We start from the raw sequence: 25,107 nt of genomic DNA on the forward strand, positions 1-25,107 counted from the left end.
AAACAGCGTCGCATCCACCTGGGATTTTTTTTATTGTGAACGTGCAGCAGAGCCGAGGCTGTTAACACTGCATGATGTTTGTTTATAAACTTCAAAGTTGATGATACCATAACATTTTAAGGACGTTTGATTTCTGCATTAGGATTGCATAGATAATATAAATTTTTCCAAATAATATTGTATTACCTTCCTGGAATTTGTATTTGTTTTTGTGTATATAATCTTTTATATATGTGTCTGTGTATGTGCATATTTAGGGAATCCTTGAATGTCATGTGATACTTCAGATAAGTATTGAATAATTATATATGAAAAGATATCAAACTTGTCAAGTGATGGAGGTAATTAAGGTCATTGCCATTTTCAGCCCTGTGATAAGGCTTCATCCTTACCCAGTGCTAATAGTTGACAAGCCTGTTAAGCAGAGTCTGTATGTAGTCTTGTCACAATGGCCTTGGGGAATAGTCAAGAAGCATAGCATAGACTGAGCATATATAATACACATCTCTGTTAGAGCTGTTCTCGAAGGTGGCTTTATATGGATGATACTCATCCAGAACGACTTCCCAAGTTTTATAGTAAGCAAATTCTTTGCAAAAGGACTGATTATTGTAAGGCGCTTGCCAAGTTCACACCATTTATCTATTCACAGACTTGGTTTTACTGGCTTTACACCTAGCTAAGGCTACCTTTACTCATGCTAACAATACTGTGGCCCAAAAATATAGTCAAAAGAGAAAGAAGCTCTGCAGAGAACAGTTGGACTGTATTTTCAGCTAACAGCCTTAGTTGCACTTTTAAACAGAAACAAAAAGGTATTTCTTTTCCCAGGTTCTTTTTTCTAACCTGGGTTCTCCAGTTAGTTTATGGAAATAAAGCGTGGCAGGAATTTTTTGAAGTCCAAATGGACACAAAAGACGCAGAAAGCCCCATGTTGCTTCTAATTGGTTAAGGACAGCTAAAGTAAGAAAAATGCTAAGCCTAAGTTGCTAAGTTGAGTAAAGTTGGTGTAACTGTGTGTGTGTGTCTGTGTGCACATATATATATATGTGTGTGTGTGTCTGTGTGTGTATAGTATAGGAAATGTAATTCATGACAAGATTCTTTTTAATAAACTGCCTGAGACTAGTGTCTTTTTTTGAGAGTTTTAAACTGAGCTTTACTTGCTAAGATTAATTGTTGCAGGTTTGTATAATGATAATAATAAAATGTTTTCAACTTTCTGCTTTCACATTCTCTCTTCCTATGGAATAAATCCCCTGCTTTTAACAAGAAAATATGCAAGACTTTCAAGGACTTGTGCATTCAGTTATCTTTAGGCTTGTTTAGCCAGTTGAGCGGAAATATTTGTATGCCTAACATTCTTGAAGAAGCAGAGAATAGATAAACTTCTCTGATAACCTTGAAAGCTTTTTCCTTTTTTGAAATGATCTAGTCTCTTCAGGATCTTTGAAAACAGTTCTCGTACTGGTCAGCTCTTGTTTGTTCTTATGTAGGAAAAAGAAATATTTTAGAACTTTATTAGTCTTTCTGGTGATGGAGTGATCTTTCTAAAGTGATGAAGCATCACAACAGCTTTTTATTTTCTGGGATTATGGAAGAATTGTTGTTTGACTGTACATTAGGATATATTTTTTGATATTTTGGACATCGGAAAACTTTATATTACTTTGAGATAACTGGAGAAAAAGGCTACTTTTAATTTATAAGGCATTTTTTCTAGAAAGATAGGAAAATGAAACTGTGGTGATAATTTACTGTGAATATTTGGCATTTTTTTACAGCTGAATCATTTTAGACTTACAGTTTCGGCTGCACAACTGTTGAATTTCATTCCCAAAAGATTTCCCTCCGTTAAACTCGGCAAGGAAGGATAATCTGGTGGTTTAGATTACTGAGCAAACTTGTGGGAGATTTGCAGTTCCTTACTCTGCTGTCAGCATCCTGGAGGATTGCAAAGGAGTTACTTCATCTGAGATTCTTAGTAGGCCAATTGTCCTCTTCCGACACCCATCACCTGTTGTGTCCGTTACGTTATCTGCTCTCTAGAGCATGGACTGTCTTGCATTACGTATATACACAGGCCATTTAGGTGATATTGCAGATCACACAGTTTTGTGAGGTCAAGTAGTTCAAGAATTAAGCGCTTTCTCATCATTTAACCTTCCACTTGCCCTCACTCTGGTGGGATATGATAGTGATTTACTTTTTCCCGACAGTGACACCAATAGCTTTATCTATTTAAGCTATCTATTTAAGCTCTTTAAGGAGAGATCTGGTAAATCTTTTGTAAGTGTAAGAATTTTGTGGATGTTTTACTGTACTACTGCGCTTAACAATATAATACATTTACGCCTTGAAATGGTGGTGTTTCATTTTTTGGCAATTTGTACAAGCAATATTTAGACATTCTCAGTTTGTATGAGCAAAGTCCCCAGGGATGACGTGTGATAGGGGCAGTTCGTTCCTTCGCGCTCTGTTTTGAGCCTTCCAAAAGGCAACGTTTCTGAAGTTCTCTGTTTGCTTTCACAGTGTTTTTTCAGACCACAGTTGCCGTAGCATTTTTATCTGTGCTTTCAGAAGTGCGTTTATATGCCTTTCTGTTCTAATACTGTATTGTAGACGTTATGCTTGCTATGTTGATATATTTATTAAAATGTAACATCACAGTTTCCATTTGTTTCTTTCAATAGGTAGAGAACAGACCCAAATATTATGGAAGAGAGTAAGTAACATACAGATCTGAAAGTGACTTGTTGGTTGATAATATTTAGAGAAAACATTGAAAGTGTTTGCTGTGGGCACTGTGTTTTTTCTGCCTGTTTCTCAGTAGAAGGAGAAGGGGCTGGACGCCCCAGGCCCTGTTTCCCAGGCTGTTTTCCCTTGCAGTAGCTCATTCCACGAGCTGCTCAGCTTTCTGCATGCATGATCGCAGCAAGGTCAGATTTTCCATTTTCTGGGATATACCACAAGCAGTCACTGCATTTTCACCTCAGCTCAGTTGTTTCTGCCAGGCTGCTGCAGCTCAATGTCCTTGCAGGATTACATTCTTACTACAGTAATGCTATTTGTCTATCTAAAATTACAGCTGTGTTTTCTGATGGATATGAAGAGTATTGAATGCTACTTAGAGGAAAATGCATGTTGCTGCACTTCTAAAGGCTTACCTATTCTACCTTAGATGCTGGCTTTTGCAACATCGTTTTGTGTAGGAAAAAAAAAAAAGATGCGGAAGATGTAATATAAATATACTATACATGTAGATATATATTTGTCCTATTTCAGACTGTTATGGCAATGATGATTAGATTTTGTGGGGGAAAACTAAGCAGATTTTATTTGTGTTTATTTTGGTATAAAATATATAGCATAGCTAGGTTTTTATACCATTAATTACTGAGATCATATGTAATCCCCAAGATTTTAGCAAATTGCATAATGTCCCTGAGTGTTGCAAAATACTGTATTGGTTACTGCTGGCACAAACCATTAAGCCCACAGCAGGAAATGGACTGATTTCTACATATTAAAGTGATGGATGTGTATTTTAAAGCAATATGCTTGTTTCGTAGGTGAAGAAAAGCCTTCCTAAACCATTTAAAATGACTTTGATGGCTAGAACTAGTCAAATGCAGGCAGAAAGGGAGATTAGTTTAAGGCGTCTATTCCTGCAAAATAGTCATTTTTATAGCCATTTCTTTGCAAAAGAAGACGAAAAGGTAATTTAAAACTTTGAAAAGGAGTATATTTCAAAATGCCTCTGTTCCTTAGATTCCATGGTATGATCTCAAGAGAGGAAGCTGACCAATTATTAAGTGTTGCAGAGGGAAGCTATCTCATTCGTGAAAGCCAACGGCAACCTGGAACCTACACTTTGGCATTAAGGTTGGTAATTAATATTTAATTTTTAAATTTATAAAATATTCAAAAGAATGTACTGTGGTGTTGATCTTAATGCTTAAAATTTGTTGTTTTGTTTTGTTTTTTTTTTAAACCATAGTCAACCTCTAACGAACTTGTATTTTTGTGGCCTGGTTAGGGGGTTGGTATTTTTATCCCTTCTTAACCATTTCTGAAGTTCTAACTTCCGTTATTGTTTGCACCATCAAGATAACTGTAATTGTGTTGTTGCATAGTTTTCCTTCCTTTGCTCTTCTCAGGTCATTGTCACTGGCCAATAAATCAGTAAGTTTGTCTGAACACCTGTTACCTAACCTATTTGCACTCACTCTGTAAAATTCTATCAAGTGAATAAGATAATATCCCCACTGAATAATAGCACCTTGAGAGTAATTAAGGTTATTTTGGTCTGGGTTGTGCACCTAAGCACCATATGTCAATTTGGAAAAACGTAGGTGGGAGACACTGTTCGCTAGCAAGGTTTTAAATCTAAATAGGGCGGGAAAACATTGAAAGAGAAACAATTACTGAAAGCATTATATAGGAAAAGTAAGATTATGACTAAAACAAGACTATCCTAAAATAATACATTGCGATGAAGCAATAAGCAAGGTCTGGTAAGCAATACCAATTTCATCTACTTCTGTTCTTATGATGTTCATTCAAAACTAAAAAGAAAACAGGTGTCATAACATCTGGCTTGAAGACTAGGAACTCCTACCATTCACTCCTGGTGTTGCAGAAAGTACAGAGTCTGCAGGCTGTGAATGATGAAGCTGTTGAGCATCTTGCAGGATGTATTGGTATAGCTGCTTTTGCACATGCTCTTCCAGTCCAACAAGTCATAAGATGAGTGTCTTCTAGGTTTCATGGTATCTCTTTAAACTGGAAAAGCTTTTTGAAAGCAGTAAAATGTATTTTTGCACTCAACAAAAAAGAGAATGGATAGCTGTTGATGATCATTTGGGAAACAGTTTCAAATGGTAGCAAAGCTGTTACTGTTGATTTATTTTGAAGAAATTCAGCATTTGGCAAAACAACTCAGAATCTGAAACTGCAGCCTGTTGCAGCCATTTCACTGTTCACGCTCTGGCTTGATGACTCTTATCTTAGAAAGGGTGGTGGTCTAGAATGTCGCTTTCCATCCCACAGCAAGTAATGCTATGTTGTCTAGCTGTTGGCTTTTAAAGTACACAAATGCGGTCTTTGTACGCTCTTGCTCCTTAGCTGAACTGCGGAGAACTTTCTGCAGTGCTGTTTCCCCCGTGCAGAAGTCTGTGTTTCCATTGACTGGAGGCAGTGTTTTGCTCGGTTTCAGTTCTTCCTCTCCCTGGGATTGTATACTCAGACTATACCCATTAGCCAATATTCCCACTCAGTGTGTTGAGTCTAATATGCTTGTATCTAACATGATCATCCTCTCACCGTAGTGTCTCTTAAAGACTTGATAATTTCTGCAGCGTTTGTCTGTTCATTCTGATTTTGGGAAACTTGCTATGAGTGCTGTGATAAGTTTCCATAAATTTACCTGTAGTTTAACACATTTTTTGAGACCATTGTTTGGGTGTGTGTTGTTACAGTGCAATGAGGGAGAAGTAGCTTCATCTGCAACATAGGCAATCCTGGTAAGAATTTCTGAATGCCAGAAATTAAGTTTGACAGGAAGGTGGTATGTATGGGCAAAACCCCAGTCCTTTCCAAGTATGACAGAAGACTTCTGTTGACTCAGATTGCATGCTTTCTGTCTAACTGTGGGACTCCATTTGATCTTTTCATGCTAGTCCTAAATGATACTCTGTCATTCAAATAGTCATGTTAATTCCAAGGTGAATTCTGTATGACTTTTCCTTTCCTTTCTTTACCTTTGTTTTACCTTTTAGAAGGTGTAGGAGGAAAGAAAACTTGGTCAACAGTTAGCTTTAGATAAACAGGCGTAGAACAGATTTCACTGTATTTTAAGAACTGAATCCAGCAATGCAAAGAGGCATTCTGATCCTGCAATAAGTAACGTAATGGCAAAACATAAAATGAAAAAAGATGAAATGTTTTCTATTTGGTTTTCACACATACTTTGAAAAAGACATGGAAGACTGAGTAAAACATGGAAAGTAATCTGTTAGGTTCTTGATGAGCACCCATTGACTCTATATTATAGGGGGAAAGCACCCACATTCTCTCTTGCTCTGTCTCTATCCTCTTTGCTCATTCACTTCTAGGCTGTGCTTAACAGAGGGCAGCTTCCAGAGATACTCGGATTGTCTTCGCTCTGCTCTGAAGGTTCCTACTTTTTGAACAACTTAATCTTACTAGAAGATACAGAATAAATTGTGGACATCAGAAATCATTACTCCTCTGTGGAGAGACAGAATTCACAGATAGGAAAATGTATTTTTGTGAAATCTGGAACAGATTGGACAATAATACTAAGCTACAGCCTTCAGCTACAGCCAAAATGCACAGAACGTAGATGCAGTTGGTGCACAAAGGTTCTTTTATGCACCCTTCTACTCCTGAGGCGGCTTTTTGGAGTTTCACTTCTTTTTAAGTTATTCTAAGGTATGCCTTAAGTCAGGACTTGTCTATGCTTTAAATTCATAGCCTATTTTGTCTAATTTTCAGTTTCAAACTGAATTTCGTGGTTGTGCATATATTGATTGAGAACATTAAAGGCCAAAAAAAGCTAGTTTCTCTCAAAATAACATTGGGGCATCAAAATTACATCCCCTTTTTTCTCCTATGTTAGCAGTAGACCCTATATCAGTATGTCACTCAATACTTGTACTTCTTCTGGCTGATCCTTGGGTGTATGGGCTAGTGATTGAAGTGGTTCTCTCGTATCTGCTGATTTGCCTTTCTGTTTTGCAAACATGAAATGGGAAAATCTGGGAAGAGATCTGGGTAATTGTTTGCAAAGAGTTTCTCCCAGATTATAAACTTCTGTTACAATATGAGTAAGTTCTGACTATGAACACAATGAGTCAGATCAAAGGAACAGTATACGGTCCAACCCAGGATCCTCTGTCTGATAGCTATTAATAGGAAATGTTGGAAGGAAAGTATAAGAATAAGATAAACATATAGTGATAATTCTCTGGTGTACACTCCCAGCTTCTGAAGATTTGCTGCTCAGGGACTTCTGAAGCAGAATTGTTACCTCTGGTATTTAATGGTCTGTAATGGATATAATTTTTTTTTCTTTTTTGTCTTGTGGCTTTCTGAACACATTTTTGAACTCTTGCAGACTTTGCTGTCCGCAACTGTGAAAGCATCCTTTTTTTTTTTTTTTTTTAATTCTATCTCATAATTTCATTTTATGTTCCTTAGTTTTTGTATTAAGAGAAACAGTGAACAATTGATCTCCATTTACCTTTTCCATGCCAATCACATTCCCCCTATCGATCTGTAAAGAGAAGAATGAATCCTAGGCTATAAATTCAGGTTTTGCAGTAAAGCTGTTCCATACCTCTTATCATCTCTGTCATCTTTCTTTGAGCCTTCTTCTTATTCTGGGATGATCTTTAGGAGATGAGGTGACCAGAACTGCACAACCTGTTTAGGATGAGCAGGGCCATGAAGTTTTCTCTCATTGTTCTCTAGACCTTTCTAAATTATTTCTTGACCTGTGTCAAAAAATCCTATTAATGTCATTAGGCTGATGCTTTTATAGAACTAGCTTTAGTAAATCTAAGGATCTTACTCTTGAGTTGCAGCTACAGGCATAGCCTAACACAGATTAAATGACAGATACGAGGACAGGACAAAATGATAGCTTTTAAGGTCTTAATCAAGTCAGTCAAATATTCTTAGTGCAATGCTGTGGAACAGTTAACTGAGTTCAAAATTAAGATTTTGAATATTTCTTCTTTTTTAATAAGGTGGAGCAAGTGATTCTCACGCCAATAAACTTTTCATTTAGCTAGGTTATCTGTGAGTTGCTATAAAATCTGCTTTCCACTTACATAAGAAACTGCATTTGACTACCTTCTGATTAGCTGTTTTCATCTACTTTCTTTCCTCCGTTATTGTTCAATTAATTTGCATCATCTTTTTTTAACACATACCCTTTTAAATTGAAATATGAAACAAAAGACGTTTTATTTTCCAGAAAACGAATTGCTCAGAATTTCTCACAAAGACAGAAATATATTATAAGAGCAAAAGAAAGTGATAATCTAAATGTTGTTTTAAGTGTATGAGTTTGGTTAAATATTCAAAGCTGTCCTTCAGATAAAATTGATGTTCAGAGCCTAAGAAGGCCTGTGAAATCATATCAGTTCAGACACTGTATGTATGAAAGAGAATGAAGCATAAACACAAACAAGAGCATGAAAACCAGAACCCTGCTGTCTTAAATGCCTGTACTTAATCATGAATGTGGCTTCTCACAGTTTATTTTTAAAAAAGAGCAGAGCAGAAATCACCAGCATTTACTAATTAATTTTAAATCAAAAAATGCCACTGAAAATTGTTTGCAACCCTGAGGCAAAGTTTAAAAAAATTACTAACATGAGAAAATTAGCATAGGTACATATGTGTGCCCATACATATCAGGGAGTATCTATGACTATAAAAATACACAAAATATGTTGTAATGTTAATTAGATGTTCCAAATGGATGAAAAGAACTGAAAATTCTTAATTAACTCCTGGAGGTATTAGGTCTGCTTTTAAATTTGGCAAAACAGTAGGGCAGTACTTAATGCTAGGACTCATAGCAAATAACAGTAACAATAAGACATGGTTTGCAATGTAGCCTTTTGTGGTTGAAAGCTTGTTTAATAATTAGGATGAGGATAAAAAGGAAATTGGTAGAGATTGTACTAGTGGTAGGCGTTGAAGTGTGATGGTACTGCATGTTCTTTTGAGCAGATATCTGCTGTAGCACGTTTAGTTGGTTACCATGGTTTCCCTTCCTGCAAATTCTATTGTTGTGATATTGAGAATGAATTGAAATAAGGTTCTGCAGCATGATTAAAAAAAAAAAAAGTAGTAATGTTAGCTGTGATTATGAATCACACTTTCTTTATGTTTGAGGGTTAGGGCACAAATTCAAGATGATGTGGCATCAGGAGAGAATTGTGAAGGCAGACTTAATGTAAAGAATTATTAATCGTTAGTTTATTTAACCAGTTTTATGTATTGTCCAAGAACTTGATATGTTGAGTCTCTCTCTCCTTAAATTATGAAATGACATTAACAAACTGGCCATTAATGTTTTAAAGGAGACATAACTGACAGACTGTTAGAGTTTAATGATGCAAATAAACCTTTTTAATTTTAGAGGACAATTGCTTTGATAGTTGTGTGCTGTTCCCTTTCAGCAGATTCTTTTGGGACACCCATGTAGTGCTCCTCCAGAACATGCATCGACTCCCCTGCGATTACTTAACGTGTGGCAAATTCCATGTATGCAAAAGGCTACAGATTCAGAGGTCAAAACTGCGCGTCTGCACTCTGCTAGAAAGCCTCGTTATACAGGCTGGGACATGGGAGAGGAATCAGGGACAGAAAATTATTTGAAGCAACTTTCTTTGTGGTAAAAGTGGAATTACGTTTTTTAATTATGAATGTAGCAAAATTTGGCCACACCTTATCCGGAATCCACGGCTGATCTATGAATAGGCACAGACAGGGAGCTCTGCATAGCAGTAGTAGTAGTACATCCCTTCACTTTATCTTAGTAATAGTATTCTGACATCATGTTAGTTGGTAGAAGGAAAAAAAAAAGACCACTTTAAGGACTAGACTTTGCCTGTCTTTCTGTCTATATATGTTCTGCCTGAATTGAAGCCCTACTGCGAGACACTGATTGGCAGTAACAAGGGCTGATTTAGGTTTCTAGAAACCTTTCTAAAATATTTATACAATATCTCTTGGTCCCCGACTGAGAAACCTGGGAAACTCTACATACGTGTGTATGTGTACGTGTGTGTGTGTGTGTGTGTGTATATATATGTATGTATGTATTCACACACACACCCCCATGCCCCAACTTTAAAGCTTAGCTAGGTTGAAGAGAACTGCTCCAAAACGTGACAAAAGCTATCAGTGGGGTAAATGTGTTTCAGCGTGGCCCGTTTTGGTCCATTTCCTTTATTCAGTATCAAATGCCCAAGGCGCTGTGGGCAGCTGTGGTTCTTGGGGAAGGACTTGTCCTCCCCTCCGGGCTTCCACGCACACAATGCTCAGGGAGTGTTTCAAAATTCGGCACTCTCAGTATCTGGGGCTTCATTTCAATGAAGGAAACAGCTCGTGCTTAAAGCTATTTTAACAGGCTAACACAACAGGTATGCCAGCTAATGTGCTGGGCTTATTTTTCCTTGTGAAGAGCCAGATACTTCTTTTATGAAAGCTTAAATTCTGCTGAAACTAAACCTGTCATCCTGTTGGCTGGATACATCATACGAGCTAGAGCTAGCCTCAGGGAATTGAGCGTGCTGATAAATTTTGGAGCGCTTTTGTGCTCTGATATAAAGCAGTTGGTCATGTATTTAAATAAGCTTATTTTTAAAGGAAGTTTCTTTTTCTAAATAAAACTTCAAGTTAAATAATATCTACTCTATTACTTCAAAATAAAATGGAATGCACAGCTTCCAGTAAATAACCTGATTTGAGGATTCAGGTCTGGGTTTGTAGGTTATCGAGGAATATTTAGAGAGAGGAAAATGAAACTGCAAATAGTAAGCTTAAAATTTTCTTCAAGGGAAAAAGGATCTGCAGTTGATATTTTAGAACTTAAATGGTATGATCCACTGAGATCTAGAATTCACATCACAATTGCTTGGATTGTTTTTGTGCGCTGTCCTGTACTTTGTTTTCTGTAAGTGTCTGAAATATGCAGAGGAAGGCCCAATCTCTCTCTAAAATGGCTTACTATTCAAGAGGGCAGATAGATGAAACTCAACAGATGCAAATTAAAGCTATCTTTATCTGCCCCGTTTATATAGGGCAGATTGCTGCAACTACTTGCATCAGCATTTTGCTCTGTGCATGAACTGCCAATAAGCTATAAGATGAAAACGGAAATTGCACTGGGTTTGAGTAGTCCTTCCTGGGTTCACTCACGCTAGCTCAGAAAGTGCTTATTTCTGCCATATGGGTTTATTTCTCATGTTACTTTCATTTTTTGGCTGGAGTATTTTGGATATTGATCCCAATGGGGGATAGATCAAAGCAGCTAAAAAGATGATGGGAAAGAAGATGAAAAGAGAATAGTGTTAGGTGGAGTCTTTGGCTTTGGAATATACTCCCCTTGGAAACTGGAGCGCTCTGTGCACGCCTCACCTTTTGTTAATGTGGCGATTCGTACAGGATAATTGCTGTAGACGGTGCAGACTGGAGCGGCTGGAATGGCTGTCCTGCTCGGGATCTGTCATGTTACGTAAGTGCACCTGGGCACTACTGAGATGGCTTTGCTTAAGTGTATAGAACAGTAATAAAGAGATACTAACCTTAATGAGTAATTAACTGGCTACTTAGGCCCTCCCACAGACGAGAATGCTTTTTTTCCTTACGGTTCATGTCTTCTTGCTGTGTTCCTGTTCTCCTTCCCTCCTCTTCCCATCTGTTGTTGTTGTCAGCTGTTTTCTTTTGGCTAAAATGTCTAATTTATCTTTGGCAATTCAGTTTGCTGCAGACTTTATCCTGCTAGTGTAAGTTTAGCACCTCTCGAAGAAGTTTTCTCTGCTTTGGTGGTGTTCTAAACTTTTTGGTAACTTGTCCAAGAGCTTGTCCATTCAGCGCACGCAGTTTGTGTGTGTTTTATGCCGTGTCCTTGCAGAGCACGCTGTTCACCTTTGACTGTGGCTCCTGCTGAGCCACAGAGACCTACCATAACTTGTTGCATGCTGAAGATGCTTGGGCTTGTGTTTAGGCACTGTGATGGAGCCGGGAAGGTCTGGTTTCACTTCTTGGCTTCCTATATGACTTAACTCAAGGCTTTAAAGTTCTCTGTGCCTCAGTTCTGCATCAGAGAGCCTCTTACTTTCTTCCCATGTTGTCTCATGTGTCCGTTCAGCACGAAGCTGAGGAGGAGCCTAGGCAACGAGTTGGAACGTTGTGCCCCATCTCTCAGAAGACCCTCAGGCAGAGCTCTCCAGAAAGAATCTTTACTGTGCTGTTTTCATGGTGCATAATGTCTGTCTGGATTGAGGCATCTAGGCGCCTCCACAGTTGAAGTAGTAAAAAGTCAAAATATGATACAGTAAGTTGATAATGAAACATGAGTATGTATATATTTACGTGTGCATAGTGTGCCTGGCCTTGCGCTCTCCTCCTTCTCCCGGTTCTCTCGCTTTTAAAAAAGGAGATTTCTTTTCTCTCTTCTGCAGGTTCTACTGGATTGCCTTTTTTGCTCTACTGCTTTTAGAAAGTGCTAGTTAGAAGCATATTTTTGAGTTAGTCCTTTAGTTGGCCTCTTCTTTTTTTTATGCTTTTGAAATGCATGTTTATAAATCTGTGTGTTTGGAGAAACAACTTTTTTCCTACACTTCATCAATAAGCACAAAAAGTCCTTCGGCTGTAAATACTATGGGTGCTGTATAAATATACTTTCAAAATAACACCAATAGCCTTATTATTGTTGTTTAATCTCATAATTATTTTAATCAAAATATTTATGAATTATGCAAACACCAAAACAACTGACAAAATACATATTATTTGGCCTAGTTTTTTCTCTTCCTTTTCCCTCTCGATGAGGGAGATGTAACTCAGCTGAGCTCAGTGTAGCTCCTCCCGATTTGATAGGTGCTAGGAAGAGAGAATCAAGGTAATTTGTTTTTCTTTTATAATTTGAGATGATTAAATGGACTCTAACCATTTCAGTAATGAACTGAGATCTTCCCTAGCTGCTGCTGCACTTACACCCAGGAAGAAATATTGTTTTGGAAAAACAGAATATAATAATAGAAAAACTGTGACTCTTTATTACTGAGCTGTTAGGAGCCAAAAAGAAATCCTGCTCTCTCTCACAGTATCTAGATACCCAAACTAGTTGCGTGTATGTATTTGTATGTGCTACGTGTGTTCTCAACAAGCTGGGTACCAGCTGGACTAAGTCCTTTAGATTTATTCTGTTTCATTGAGTCCTGTTAAAATGAAAAATCTCTGGTGTGATAGGTGATTCTATTGGACATATTATTTTTACAATGAGTGTTTATCATCTGTTCTCTCCCACTGTAAATTTACAAAACATTTTAACAGCAGATCAGGCATCTTCCTAAGATAATTAAATTCTTATAGATGGTAAAACATTGTGGAATAGTAACTCCAGACAAGAGAGATTATGCGAGGTTACCCATATAACGCAGTTTATTGATTTCATTAGCAACATAACACTGTTTTGAAAATACTAAGGCATCTAATATATTCTCTTAATAGTTTAATTCTGATTGTAGTTTAGTGCATTAAAATGAAACATTATTTCAAAAGACTTCATAGTACAAAGCTTTTATTTTTTCAGTTGCTTCTATATAGTGCAATCTAGATTCCTTTCAGTAACTATCATGCATATAATAGTCCAAATGTTCTACAGTGTATTCAGACTACTGTGTGCAAGATATCATGTCACAAATCACTAATATGCAGTCATTCCATAGGCTGTTTCCCTCTGTGTGTCAACTTGCCCTGACAAATCACAAAAACTGGTTTCTGGCTCTGCCTACCGTCTCTGTACCTCTTGCATTGTACATTTGCACTGCAAGCTGGGAATGTCTGAGAGCGCGCACAGGAACCGAGAGTCCTGGGTGCTGCACCATGATGTTGGACCATTTGGTCACTGTGGTCAATTTATTTAACCACTCTATTTCTTTATATGAAAATGGAGGCAGCACACTGAAATCTGTTGATGAAAAATGCTATTTCAGTTTTATACACCTTTTATTTTATATACAGTATAATCTTTACAAGCCTTTTCCACAAAGGATTTTTGCTTTGTGAGCCATCAAATATTGCTATGTGTAACAAAAGTGCTTCAGATTTTTCAGCCTGAAAGTACCTGCCACTACTGTTGTGCCTACCTACACAGGGCTTTTTCAGTTGTGCTTCAGTGCATCTTTTGCGTTACCATACCTAGAACCAAGTCTGTAGGTTGCATTTTTACACATAGCAATAAGAAAGCTTTTCTTTTTTTGACTTTTTAAATGTTTGTAAGTATTTCATCCTATATTGTTGTGCTTGTTTATTGCCAAGGAATGCAGCTTTGCAGAAAAATCATGTTGGAGAGCAGGATGAGTGTGCTGGCAAATCACGCTGTTTTTCCAAAAAAAAAGACGAGTGCCTACTAGAAGATCAGAGGTAGAATACATTCAGAAAATGACCTTTAGATAAGTTGCACATTGTGTAATAACTTTAAGTAGACCTACATTCTAAGTTTGGGCTTAACGGTGGCTTAAGTCAGTTCAAATTTGACAAAATCTCGTTGGAACAAAAATTTTACTGTGGTTATTTTTAATCTAGAGGAAACTTTGAAAAAGAATCCATTATGATATGTTCCAATATAAACTTTGAAACCTTGAAGAATTCCCTGTAGAGTACATTATTTAAAAAACAATAACAACAACAACAAAACCATACTTCCCCACTCCCCTCTCCAAAAACTCATAGTCCTTTGTTTTTCATCCTGGCAGATAATAGATAATGCCTGAATGGTATAAACTAATTGCACTGGTAAAGCTATTTTATGATAAGGACACTTCTTTGTATTTTAACTTCATGTCATCCATTTAGGTTTTCTTGATGCACTGAATTAAAATATATGTGTTGTCTTAGTAAGATCCATTTGTAAGAGCAAGTCACTTTTAGTATGAGAAAACCTGTACAAGCACAGTAGTACGACAGTCATGAGTAATTTAAATCCCTGTAGGAGAAACTGCTGTAAATGAAACAAAAATGAACATATTTGAGCATAATGCTATGGCAATTTCGTCTCCATAGTAAGGATTGCAGTGGACTTTTCATTATAGGCCTGATGTTGTTCTATGTCTGAATTTATCTGGAAAAGAATATCATATATGACCCAAAATAAAAATGTTATATGTCGTTAGAGTAAAATTTGTATGCGCGTTTTGAACTTTGCTGAACAGAAACTGGTAATAGGTGGTGTATTACCTGAAAGTTCCATTTTAAGGGAATAGAGAAGATTTCAGTAGCGTGAAGTCATGCAGTAAAATTAAATCTTTGAAATTTTTGGTAAAGGAGCATAATTATTTGCTTAATGTGAAATTGCAAAAGTCACTGACATTCCTGCTGGTAACGTTTCCGGAGGGTTTTTATTCCAGGCATGTCAATATGAATCTCTAAAGGATTGCTTTCATCTAAGGCAAAAAATATCAAGCTTCTACTACTTTCCCATGTAGATATAAGCTTCAAATGTATTTTAATCACTAACTACAGTGAGGAACAAATAAGGAATTAGCCTTGTGAGGAATGAATCCTTTTCTTCCCAGGAGGCACATCCAGTAGACAAGGCAGTAAAACATTGCCCAAAGCTTTGATATTGATTCTGATTAAGTTACCAAATCAGTTCCCGTAATTTCTATCCAGTTTAGAAGGAATCAAAACACAGTACCAAGAACAGGTAATACAACTGTACAAGAGCTGCATTTCAAAACCAACCATATTATTTTCAAATATTCTGTCCGTAATCCAGAACATACTTAAGCATGATCTTAAATGGTAACCGATCTAACTGCATATTAATGGCATATGTGTTCCTTGATCAGCTGACATTTGTTCAAGGTGTGAGATGATGAAAATCAGTGAAGTTGTTAAAATAAGACATTGAGGGAAATAAAGAAAACTTTTATTTTGTTACATTTATTTGTGAAACGTGCACCATTATAGTCCAAAAAGGTGATAACGCTTTCAGCTTTCATTGTTTTTAGCAGGCGTTATCTATGCTGTTGCCCTAGAGCATTGTCTCTCGTTTGTGTTGTCTCTGACATTGCTCGCGATCCACAGGAAGGTGCCACTGCTCTAGCACGTGCTGATTATATTATTTGCAGCATGCTATTTGCACACGTTGTTTCCCTCTTGGAGAAGGAAGTCTAGGGAACGGTGCAGTGAAAAAAATCTTCCCTCTCAAGTGAGAGGCTGTTGTCAATGACACAGCACCGGTTTTAATTTTTTTACCTGATCCTAATTAGACAGAGTGAGGCAAAGGTTGTGTCTGCCCTGGGCTAGCCTGGCAGGGGATAGCCACGTGCCCATTCCAGCTCTGGAACTTGTTTTCTGTTCTGATGCGTGCCACATTTTTTCCGCTTATCGTGTGTTTGCCCATTCTACAGGTCTGAAGAGGTTTTGGGGATAACATTATATCTAACTAACATTCATCATGCCCCAGCCACCCAGCCAATGCTGCCCCTCCAAAAGGCACAGGGAAAATCTCTATTGTGACTGTTCTCTGCCAGTGACTCTGGGTTTTTTGTCTCCCCTTTTATAAAATGCACCTTTACTTTCAATCTCTATTGCATTTGATTTCATTTATGTCTATTGTGTTCTTGAAAACCACTGCTACCTTACAGGTATTGGAGATGATGCTATTTCTCCAGCAGGCACTTTGGGGCTATGGCAAGTTCCACAATTTCCTGGCCATCCTCAGAAATTCAAGCCCCAGTAGGAGGGGGGGGGGAAAAAAGGCAGGGGGGGAAGCAATGAGCTGCTTTCAGTAGTCAGAGACCTTCTGAGATAACTGTAGAAGAGGTTTCGGCAGCATGAAGCACTTGCGTTTTTAAGATCCTCTTTGACAAGGACACGGGCCAAAAGACGATCCATGGAATCATTTGCTTTCTTTCATATGAACACAGCATGATCGGGAGGCATTCCTACTTACAACGTTGCTTATATCTTCATAGCTTTTTATAGGCTGTCGGGTCTTTAGTCTTAAAAATTGGTTAAGGGTTTTCAGAGGTTAGAACTCAAATCCTGACAGCTAGTTTTAAATGAGACTCTTACCTTTTGGTCACAAAGCAAGTTAAGACACTTTTTCTCCACAAGGAGATTAAGTCCAAGTAACCTTCATTCACATGAACAGAACTTAAGATTTCTCAGCTCAGTGAAACTCATTGAAAGTAATGAGGACATGAGTAGCCCTGAGGGGTGTTAAATTTAACTGTGGTCTGGCCTCAGCTATGCATTTTAAACAATGCTTTTGTTTTTAGTTTGGGCTAGATACTCTTCTCATCATAAAATAGCCTGTGAAAGGAGAGAATAGCTGGTGTGCAATTCTGTATTTGGACTCTAAAATCCATCTTCTTAAAGGGTAAGAAAGTGCAGATGGGCTCTTAGTCCTTCATGTCTTCCCTTTGTCCCATCAGTGAATGGTGCATACAGAGTAGGTAGCTGAGAGTCTGAACCCCATCTTTCTCATGGTATGATACCTAATTCAACTCTTCAGTCCTTTATTACTAGCCGCATTTGCTCTATCATTTAATCCATTTTCCCACGTTGTTACCCACTCTGCCCGATTGGCAACCAAAGGGACTAGACAGAGTGATTGCTTTTCAGACAACTTGGAATGAAAAAAGTCTTTTATCGTTGGTCCTGCTGCTTGCAAACAAGTGCACAATAGATACAATAAGACTGTTTGACATGTTAGAGGTCTACTTCTTTTTCTGGTAAAAACATCTAATCTTCCTCTGTTTAAACCAAAAGAGAACATACATTGTCTGTGTCCTGTTTTCTCTTTCTTAAACAAAAACCAGCTGGGACTAATGCTTCCCTTTAGGAAGAGACCCTCAGGAAGTTGAAATATCAAATCTTGGCTCTACTTAGTTTCCACGGTGATGCATAATTAACCAGGCTGCAGTAATATTATAGCAAAGGTAAACATAAAGAAATATTCTTCCTAATGGAAAATTTTAACCCGTAATATTAAATAAGACCAAAGGGACTGAAAATTTAATTGATCGTGTACATTTGCATTTATATTGTAACTTAATCAAAATATTATCATTGTGCAGTCAGAAAGAAATTTTAATGAATTTGAGAGAAATAAAACTAAAGATTGTTAAAGACATGTTATTGATGGTGGAATCTTTAAAAGGAGATTGGTCATTCTTTGATTTGTGTGGCATTTTTTTCTCCCTCGTTGCTAATACCATTCTATTTGTAAAACAATTTATTTTTCTACAGTGTATCCATTAAAAAATGAATAGAGAAGAAACAGTTTGGTTTAGAAAAATGGGAAAACAGATAAAGAAAAAACATTAAATTTTCACCTTTTGCTGCTGATACACAAGCACTTTTTGCAAATGATTATGACCCTGAGGCAGACTAGATTAGTTTATCTAAATATCTTTAAATGGTAATTGTTAAATTAGATTAATATCTTTTAAACTGAGAATGTTGAACATACCTTGAGAAGGCCACACATGCCAAAATAAATTTAAATGTGCAGTTCCCCAGATGAATGCAGGAGGAAGTTTCAGTCTATTTGTGAGGTGTGCAGGAGAGATGAGTTTAGGAATAGGATGCTATTAAAGAATTAAAATTGTGGAAAGTTGTCTGAGAAGTACTTGTGTGCTGACATGTGGGTCAGGAGTAGTGGAATACAGGTTATGTACTTTTTGCAATCCTATTCCTTGTAATACCTCTCTCTAAGACATGTTGTGTGTACAGCATTCAGATCAGCTGTGCAACATAGGGACTTCTCAGGAAAACATAAACTTGGGATATGGCCATGCACTTACTGACTTTAATGGGAAAAGGGTTAATCTAAAGTTGAAGAAATTCTTTCTCCATATTTGGATGTCTTGTTCTTCAGAACTTTGTTTTAGACCCTGAAGAATGTTATTTAAATCCAGACATCATGTGTACTTAGTAATAGGCTCTGAGAAGCTTTTCTGTGCCTTATCTTCTCTTAATGAGGTTAGTATAGTGCTTTCTCTTCTAGAAAACCAAGAAGACCAATAAGTGACCTTCAGTTTGTTTAAGATTCTGCTGCTATAAGTACTGTTGGAGCATATGTTACTGATTAGAACGGCATTTCACCTGCTACATCTCTTTTAAAAAAATATATATATTATTCTATTGCCTTTTATTATTTAAGGCCTGCTATTCTTTACCTTCAAACCTCCTTGGTTTCTCCTGCCAAATCCTGACATCATAGCACTTGTATTGCTCCATGTGAATTATTCCCACTGACTTTGGCAGAAGGTTATGAAGGTTCCTCGCTTTGGGGCTGCCAAGTGCTGAGCACTGTTAGCTTGTATTGACTCCACTGACAGTGGAGGGAGAGCATGCAAGGAATCCATCTCATGGTCAAGACCAGCCTGCCATGCTTTTTAAGTTGAGCAGTTTTTGCTGCTTTGTACAGCAACCTATGTATTTATGTTGCTATACCACTATGAGATCCATATAGATTAGTCCCTTATTGTGCTTGACACTGGATGAATACAAAACTTAGAGACAATACGTGCCTCTGAAAGCTTACTGTTGTAATGGAAGAAGATAAAATTGGTGGATATGGACAGACAAAGAATACATATCCAGCTTCCAGATTTAACCGACAGAAAATAATCTGTAGGAGGGAAGAAGAAATTCAGTAAAGAAATAGCATTTCAGTTAAGACTGGTTTGTGCCTAGTCTTCTCAAAGACATAGTGTGGCTGGCTTGTGAATTGAAGTTAGATGCTTTGAAAGAATGAACCTGAACATGTTCCTATGCCTTATAGTGTAACTTAGGACGTTATCTTTCACCTTTCTGAATGCCATGTATTCAGTCCAAATTGTAGCTTATGATTAAACTAGCATTTGATAAAAATGTATTTCTTTTTATCATTTTGTAAATTATTGCTTTTCTGCTTCATTCAGGGAACCTTTAGTGTGTGTTCCATACAAACGTGAATAGAAGTACCTGATTCGTTTCCAGTCAAATGCCCATTTAGTTTCTACACGTTGTGTCCTCCTTTATTACTGAACAGGATGTGAATTCTGCTGACAGCCCCCTCAGGAGAACATTGCCTCATATGTGAGCGCTCTTTAAAAATAGCAGCTCCTGAAATTACAGTCAGTGTCAGATGGTTGTTTAGGGGGATAGGAAGGTTTGGCATTTTGATTCATAAAACAAGAGAACAAATGATTTTGCCCGTATTTCCAATAGTAGCTTTTTGGGAAGAAGAATACATATATTCCACCTGAGGCAACGTATAAAAATTTATGCTTTCCCCTATTCAGCAAGGCCCTGTTGAAAAGGAACCTCTTCAGCAAAGCTACAGTTTATTCGTAAAAAATCTCCTGTGAAGCTTTTGTTTATGAAATAAAAGCAATCCATCCTTTTTAGTTTTTAATATTTATTTGGTGCGTCTGACCGCATGAAAGGGCCCCGTACCCTCAGCAGCCACGCTTATTGCTGTCTGACCAAGGAATAACACTGGAGTGAGCTGTGAAAGCAGCTTCTTGCTTCCATCTTCTCTGCAGGGAAGGCATTGGTTGTTGCCAAATGCAAACACTGATGTGTTTTCACATGTTTAGATTGCTTCCAGGCAGAAAATTGTTCCAGATTCAAAGTACAATTTCAGAAAAGATGTTAATATTCAGGTAAAATCAACATTCTTATTTATGGTTGTTAAAAGGTTGTATCAAAATCCTATTTCACCAAGACTGCAGAATTGCTAGTGCCAGATAGCTTATGGGTTATATATCCTGTATATTACAAAGATTTGCTTGAAGCTGGGGACTTAACAAGCATAACACAGAGGAACTTTTGTACAAAGCTTGAAGAGTTAGTCCTTGGCCTTTGGCCAGCAATAAAGAATGCTTGCCCTTGTGCCATTTTGTCCTGTGCTGCTCCGGTTCTGGCAGCAGTTCTGCTGCAGTGTAATTGTTGGCACTGAAGCTGAACTGAACCCTGAATGGCCTCTTCCTGCAAAAAAGCAGGGGTTCAGAGGTCTAAGACTGCATCAAAACTCCGTATTGATCAACTGTAATAGAGGACTCTATTATGAGAACTCTTCATATCAGAGCCAAGCAAACTGAGTACAGCGATGCAGTACTAAAGTACTAAAAAAAGCCATATAGAGTGTGAAGTAATTTTCAGTTTTTCCACAGGATAATGGAAGGTCTAAAAGAATAAGAGAACAAACAGCTCCTTCTGGGGCAGTCACTGGTTTGGCTATATATCCGCAGTTGTTGTTACTCTCTCCTTCCTATCTGTATTTAGTAGTTGAATTTTGCAGTTCTCGTCTGGACCAGACACAGAGCATAGTCACAGCTTTAAGTGATAAAGTATTTTTATTGTTTGCAAAGGCTTGCTTACTCTTCTTTACTCTTGCTTACTGTTCTTTAAAAAATACTTTCCCGTTTCATTGAGGCAGATTTGGAAGTCAAACCAGAAACTTCAGACTCTACTACGATGGAAAGCACTTTGTTGGGGAGAAACGTTTTGAGTCCATCCATGACCTGGTGACAGATGGATTGATTACTCTTTATATTGAAACCAAGGCAGCAGAATACATTGCCAAGATGACAATAAATCCAATTTATGAACACATAGGATATACAACTTTAAACAGAGAGCCAGCACACAAAAAACATATGCCAACCCTGAGAGATGCACATGATGGCAAAGAGTCTACAGGAGAGGATGAGGTAGCAGAAAAGAGGGTAAGCAATTGTTAACCCACACTTTTTTTTGTTAGACTTTTTATTTTATACTTTCAACCCCCCCACTATAAAATACTAAAAGTATCTGTAGATATTTAGTGTACCTAATTGTGCAAAGTATTGTATTAATAGTAACATTTAAAATGATTATAGTTTTTTCCAGTGGTAATTTTTTGCATATTGCAAATTTCTGTGAGCCAGAGATTTGTTACTTATCATTGTCAGGTCCCTTTCTTCAGTTATTTTCACAGTTACAGGTGTTACCATTATGCCACTCCTTTATTTCAAATGGGCTAAGGATGTTTCATCTTAAAAAATTGTTTACAGTGTCTAAGACAGTTGCCCTTTGATCCAAAAATATATTCTTTAATCTCTTCAGCATGCCCCAAACAAAATGCATTCCATAATCTATTCAGCTATCTCCATACAATGACAGTAAAGTTGCCCACATTATAAATAAGCCTGTTCATTAAGATGATAAAATGTTAAAACATTTCACTTGACTAAGTTCAGCCTGTCAGAAATTGACAGAACTATTTTTGGCCTCAGCCAGACTTATGAAGAAGGATTGCTCTCTTCAGAGAGTTGCGTTATCAACTGAGAACTAACTGCATCCTGGATAAAAAATGAAAAATGAACAAAAAAAAAATCTTAGAACCAGTGAAAAATAGAAACATTAAAGGAGGCTGTGGCAGTATCAGGCAGACAAAGCAACTGCCTGAAACTTTCTTCATGTGGCAGAGACTAAACTTAAAGAAAACATAATATAAATTCCATCAAGTTAAACTAACTACTTTCTGCTTATTGAAAAGCCCACATAGGAAATTCTTTTTAAAATGTATTTTAAAAATTTTTTGCTAGGTGCCTATGTATGTGTAGCTTATCTTGACACCCTCAAAGAGAAGCAGGAAAGGTCACACTGAGGGCTTCCAACATACGTGACTAAATTGTGATAGTAAAGCTCCAGATAGTGTCCACAGAGAGGGGAAGCGCATCACGTTGGTTGAGTCTTCCTCTAGCAGAATCTACCATCCTGCACTGGATGGAGAGATGAAGTGCCCAACTTAAAGTATGGATCTTCACTGTTTGTCCTATTGTGATCAGATGATTTTTGACAAAAGAAATATTGGTAGGCATATTGATGCTAGCTGACCATGTTAAATATCTGCTTTTCTCACTTGTTTTTATTTTATCACAATTTTTTAGACTGGTGAAGAAGTTTTCATAGTAAAGGGATTTCAATGTTTATTATTGAAGGATACTGTTTTTTTCTGTAGAATGCATGGTGTTCTGTCAAACTCACCAACAAAATATATATATTCTCTTGAAACATTTTTCATGAGATAGCACAGGAATTACTAAGTAGTTCTCTCAGATAGAAATTTTAGATGATAAACCTTTAGATAGATTAGTCATTTAATTACAGCATCCCACACCGTTTGTTCAGAAGTTATAAACAACTAAACTTGCTTCATGTGCAAGGTAGTTCAGTTGCAATGGTCTTTACTGGCCTGAAGCCCAGCTTTTGAGTCTTTTCACTTTATTTGTCCTGGAAACGTACTGATGTGGAAACAATAAGGCATCACAGTATAATTAAATGCAGAGATTTCTGTTTAACTTCAAAGCTATTATCCAGTTGAGATTACTACCCCAGACTACCCGGGAAGGCATTGTGTGATCCTTTTACTGTGTAAGGGAGCAGAGGGCACATCTCCGTTGCCTGTATGCCTCTCAGGGCCCTTGCTGGAAGATGGCACACAGTCCAGCGTGCCCCTTCACCCAGCGAATCTCCAAGGAAGATACCTTAGGCATTCAGCTCTGTTACCAGCACCTAGGGTAACATCAGCACTTGGAATAAGCCCCAGGGTCCAGATAAAGCTTGCCGAATCCTTTCTCTCTCCCTCCTCTGCACGTCGTAAAGCAGGGGAGAGTGGGAAGGGAGAGAGACCCAGCAGTGGCCCTGCCGGATATCTTATGGCGAGCGTGTCTTGGTGCACTGAGAGCCAACGCAGGTGTGGGGGGAAAAGAAAGGGGAGAGGAGACCCTCGGGGGGCTGTCCAAATGCTCCTATCACTCGCCAGGGGGGCTTGACTACTTGCACACCCATTAACGCTGTCACCGTGACAGCCTGGGTGAACTGTGTCAGGTTCAAATGGGATGAATGCCGCTGAGTGACTTGAGGACTGTACAAACGGGCAGCTGCATCACACTTGGAGGGACTTTCCCAGTGTCAGTTAATTATATAAAAAACACTGAAGTCATGATATATATGCTTGCATAATGAGTAATTTGCGTTTAAAACATGATTCCAAGTGCTAGATGACAGGAAATGTTTCTCTCACCTTTTTAAAAGCCTACATACTGTAAAACAGTAACACTTTATCAAAGAGGAGCACAGGAGAGATTACAAATCTCCAGTTAAATAGAAGGCCCGAGCTCTCTGCTAGATTAGAAGTATTTTGGGTAAAATAGTAATACATAAAATGAAATAAGAAAAAAGATACGTATGCTCTGCTGAATTGCTCAGAATGTCTTTTTGCAGGCTCCTGATTGTTAATGATATTTCTTTGAAAGCTTGAATTTATAATATATTATTTACCTTATTATGAACAGTCATTTGAATGATTTAACTAGGGTATAAAAAGCTTTCCTGTAGGACACTTCTAAATAGGTCGAGTAGTTTTCTTTCTCTTTGATGAGAGAGATGGAAGAGTGCATTCTTGTTATCCAATATGAAATGTATTACTGAATGAATATTGACAATTCTAACAAAGAATGCAAAGAAAATTGTCCAAACTACAACAAGAAAAATGTTGTCTTATGATTCAAATAGCCTAAGCTGTGTGCTACAACATTATCCTACTGATGTTGAAGAAAATTTCTGCAGGGCGCAGTATTTGGCAGTTGTGCATCTTTATGAATTTTAAATTGTAGTCTTCTTAACTTTACACCTTTTGCTACTTCCTCAGGAAGCAGAGGAAAAAAATCTGGGTCTTGAACAGAGATCCCTCTGAGCTAAAATAAGTTTCTCAGCTTTGCAGATTCTGAGGATATTCAGATCTGAATCTAAACTTTGTGACTGTGACTGTTGCCCAATCCTGTGTTATATAAGTGGTGTATAAAAGATAAATTCCTGAGAAGAAGGAATGGAGAAACACACAGGCTCCAACTGTGGAACAGCTGGTAGGGATGTAATTTCACAATCTGTCATAAAATCAAGTAGATGAAATTGGGCAGCCAGAGAACACACCTAAAACTTGAAAATGAAATATTAAAGAGCCCTTCGCCTAGCAGTGAATCTGGTATGAGGCAGTGGCTGGGAATGCCACAAAGGTATGGTAGATGTCTCCTAGCGTGCATTAACACTACCTCATTTGTTCCCCACTCTTTTCAGCAATTAGTTTATAGTAGAAGAATTCAATGTGCATTGGGTGAATTGTCACGTGTATTGCATTAAAAATGAGCCTTAGAAAAGGGGAAGGACTTAAAGATGGTAAAAGATGAAAAGACAAAAATTATGTAGTCATTAAATGAGGGTTGTAGGACACAAATTGCAGTACTCGTAACTACTGAGTCCTGCAAGAGACCATATTGTGGTGTGATT

At 37.6% G+C, this 25,107-nt stretch overlaps 1 protein-coding gene across 3 annotated transcripts in view; it reads left to right on the forward strand.

Annotated features, from left to right (window-relative positions):
* The window catches only part of CHN1 (chimerin 1), a 115,353-nt gene that overhangs the window by 40,406 nt on the left and 49,840 nt on the right, over positions 1-25,107 (forward strand). For all 3 annotated transcript variants that reach the window (XM_068948514.1, XM_068948513.1, XM_068948515.1), the window contains 3 exons: positions 2,694-2,725; positions 3,772-3,885; positions 21,215-21,503. In XM_068948514.1, coding sequence (XP_068804615.1) covers positions 2,694-2,725; positions 3,772-3,885; positions 21,215-21,503 — 435 coding nt within the window. The remainder of the gene's footprint in view (positions 1-2,693; positions 2,726-3,771; positions 3,886-21,214; positions 21,504-25,107) is intronic.

The sequence above is a fragment of the Struthio camelus genome, chromosome 6 (genome assembly GCF_040807025.1).
Source record: "Struthio camelus isolate bStrCam1 chromosome 6, bStrCam1.hap1, whole genome shotgun sequence".
NCBI lineage: Eukaryota > Metazoa > Chordata > Aves > Struthioniformes > Struthionidae > Struthio > Struthio camelus.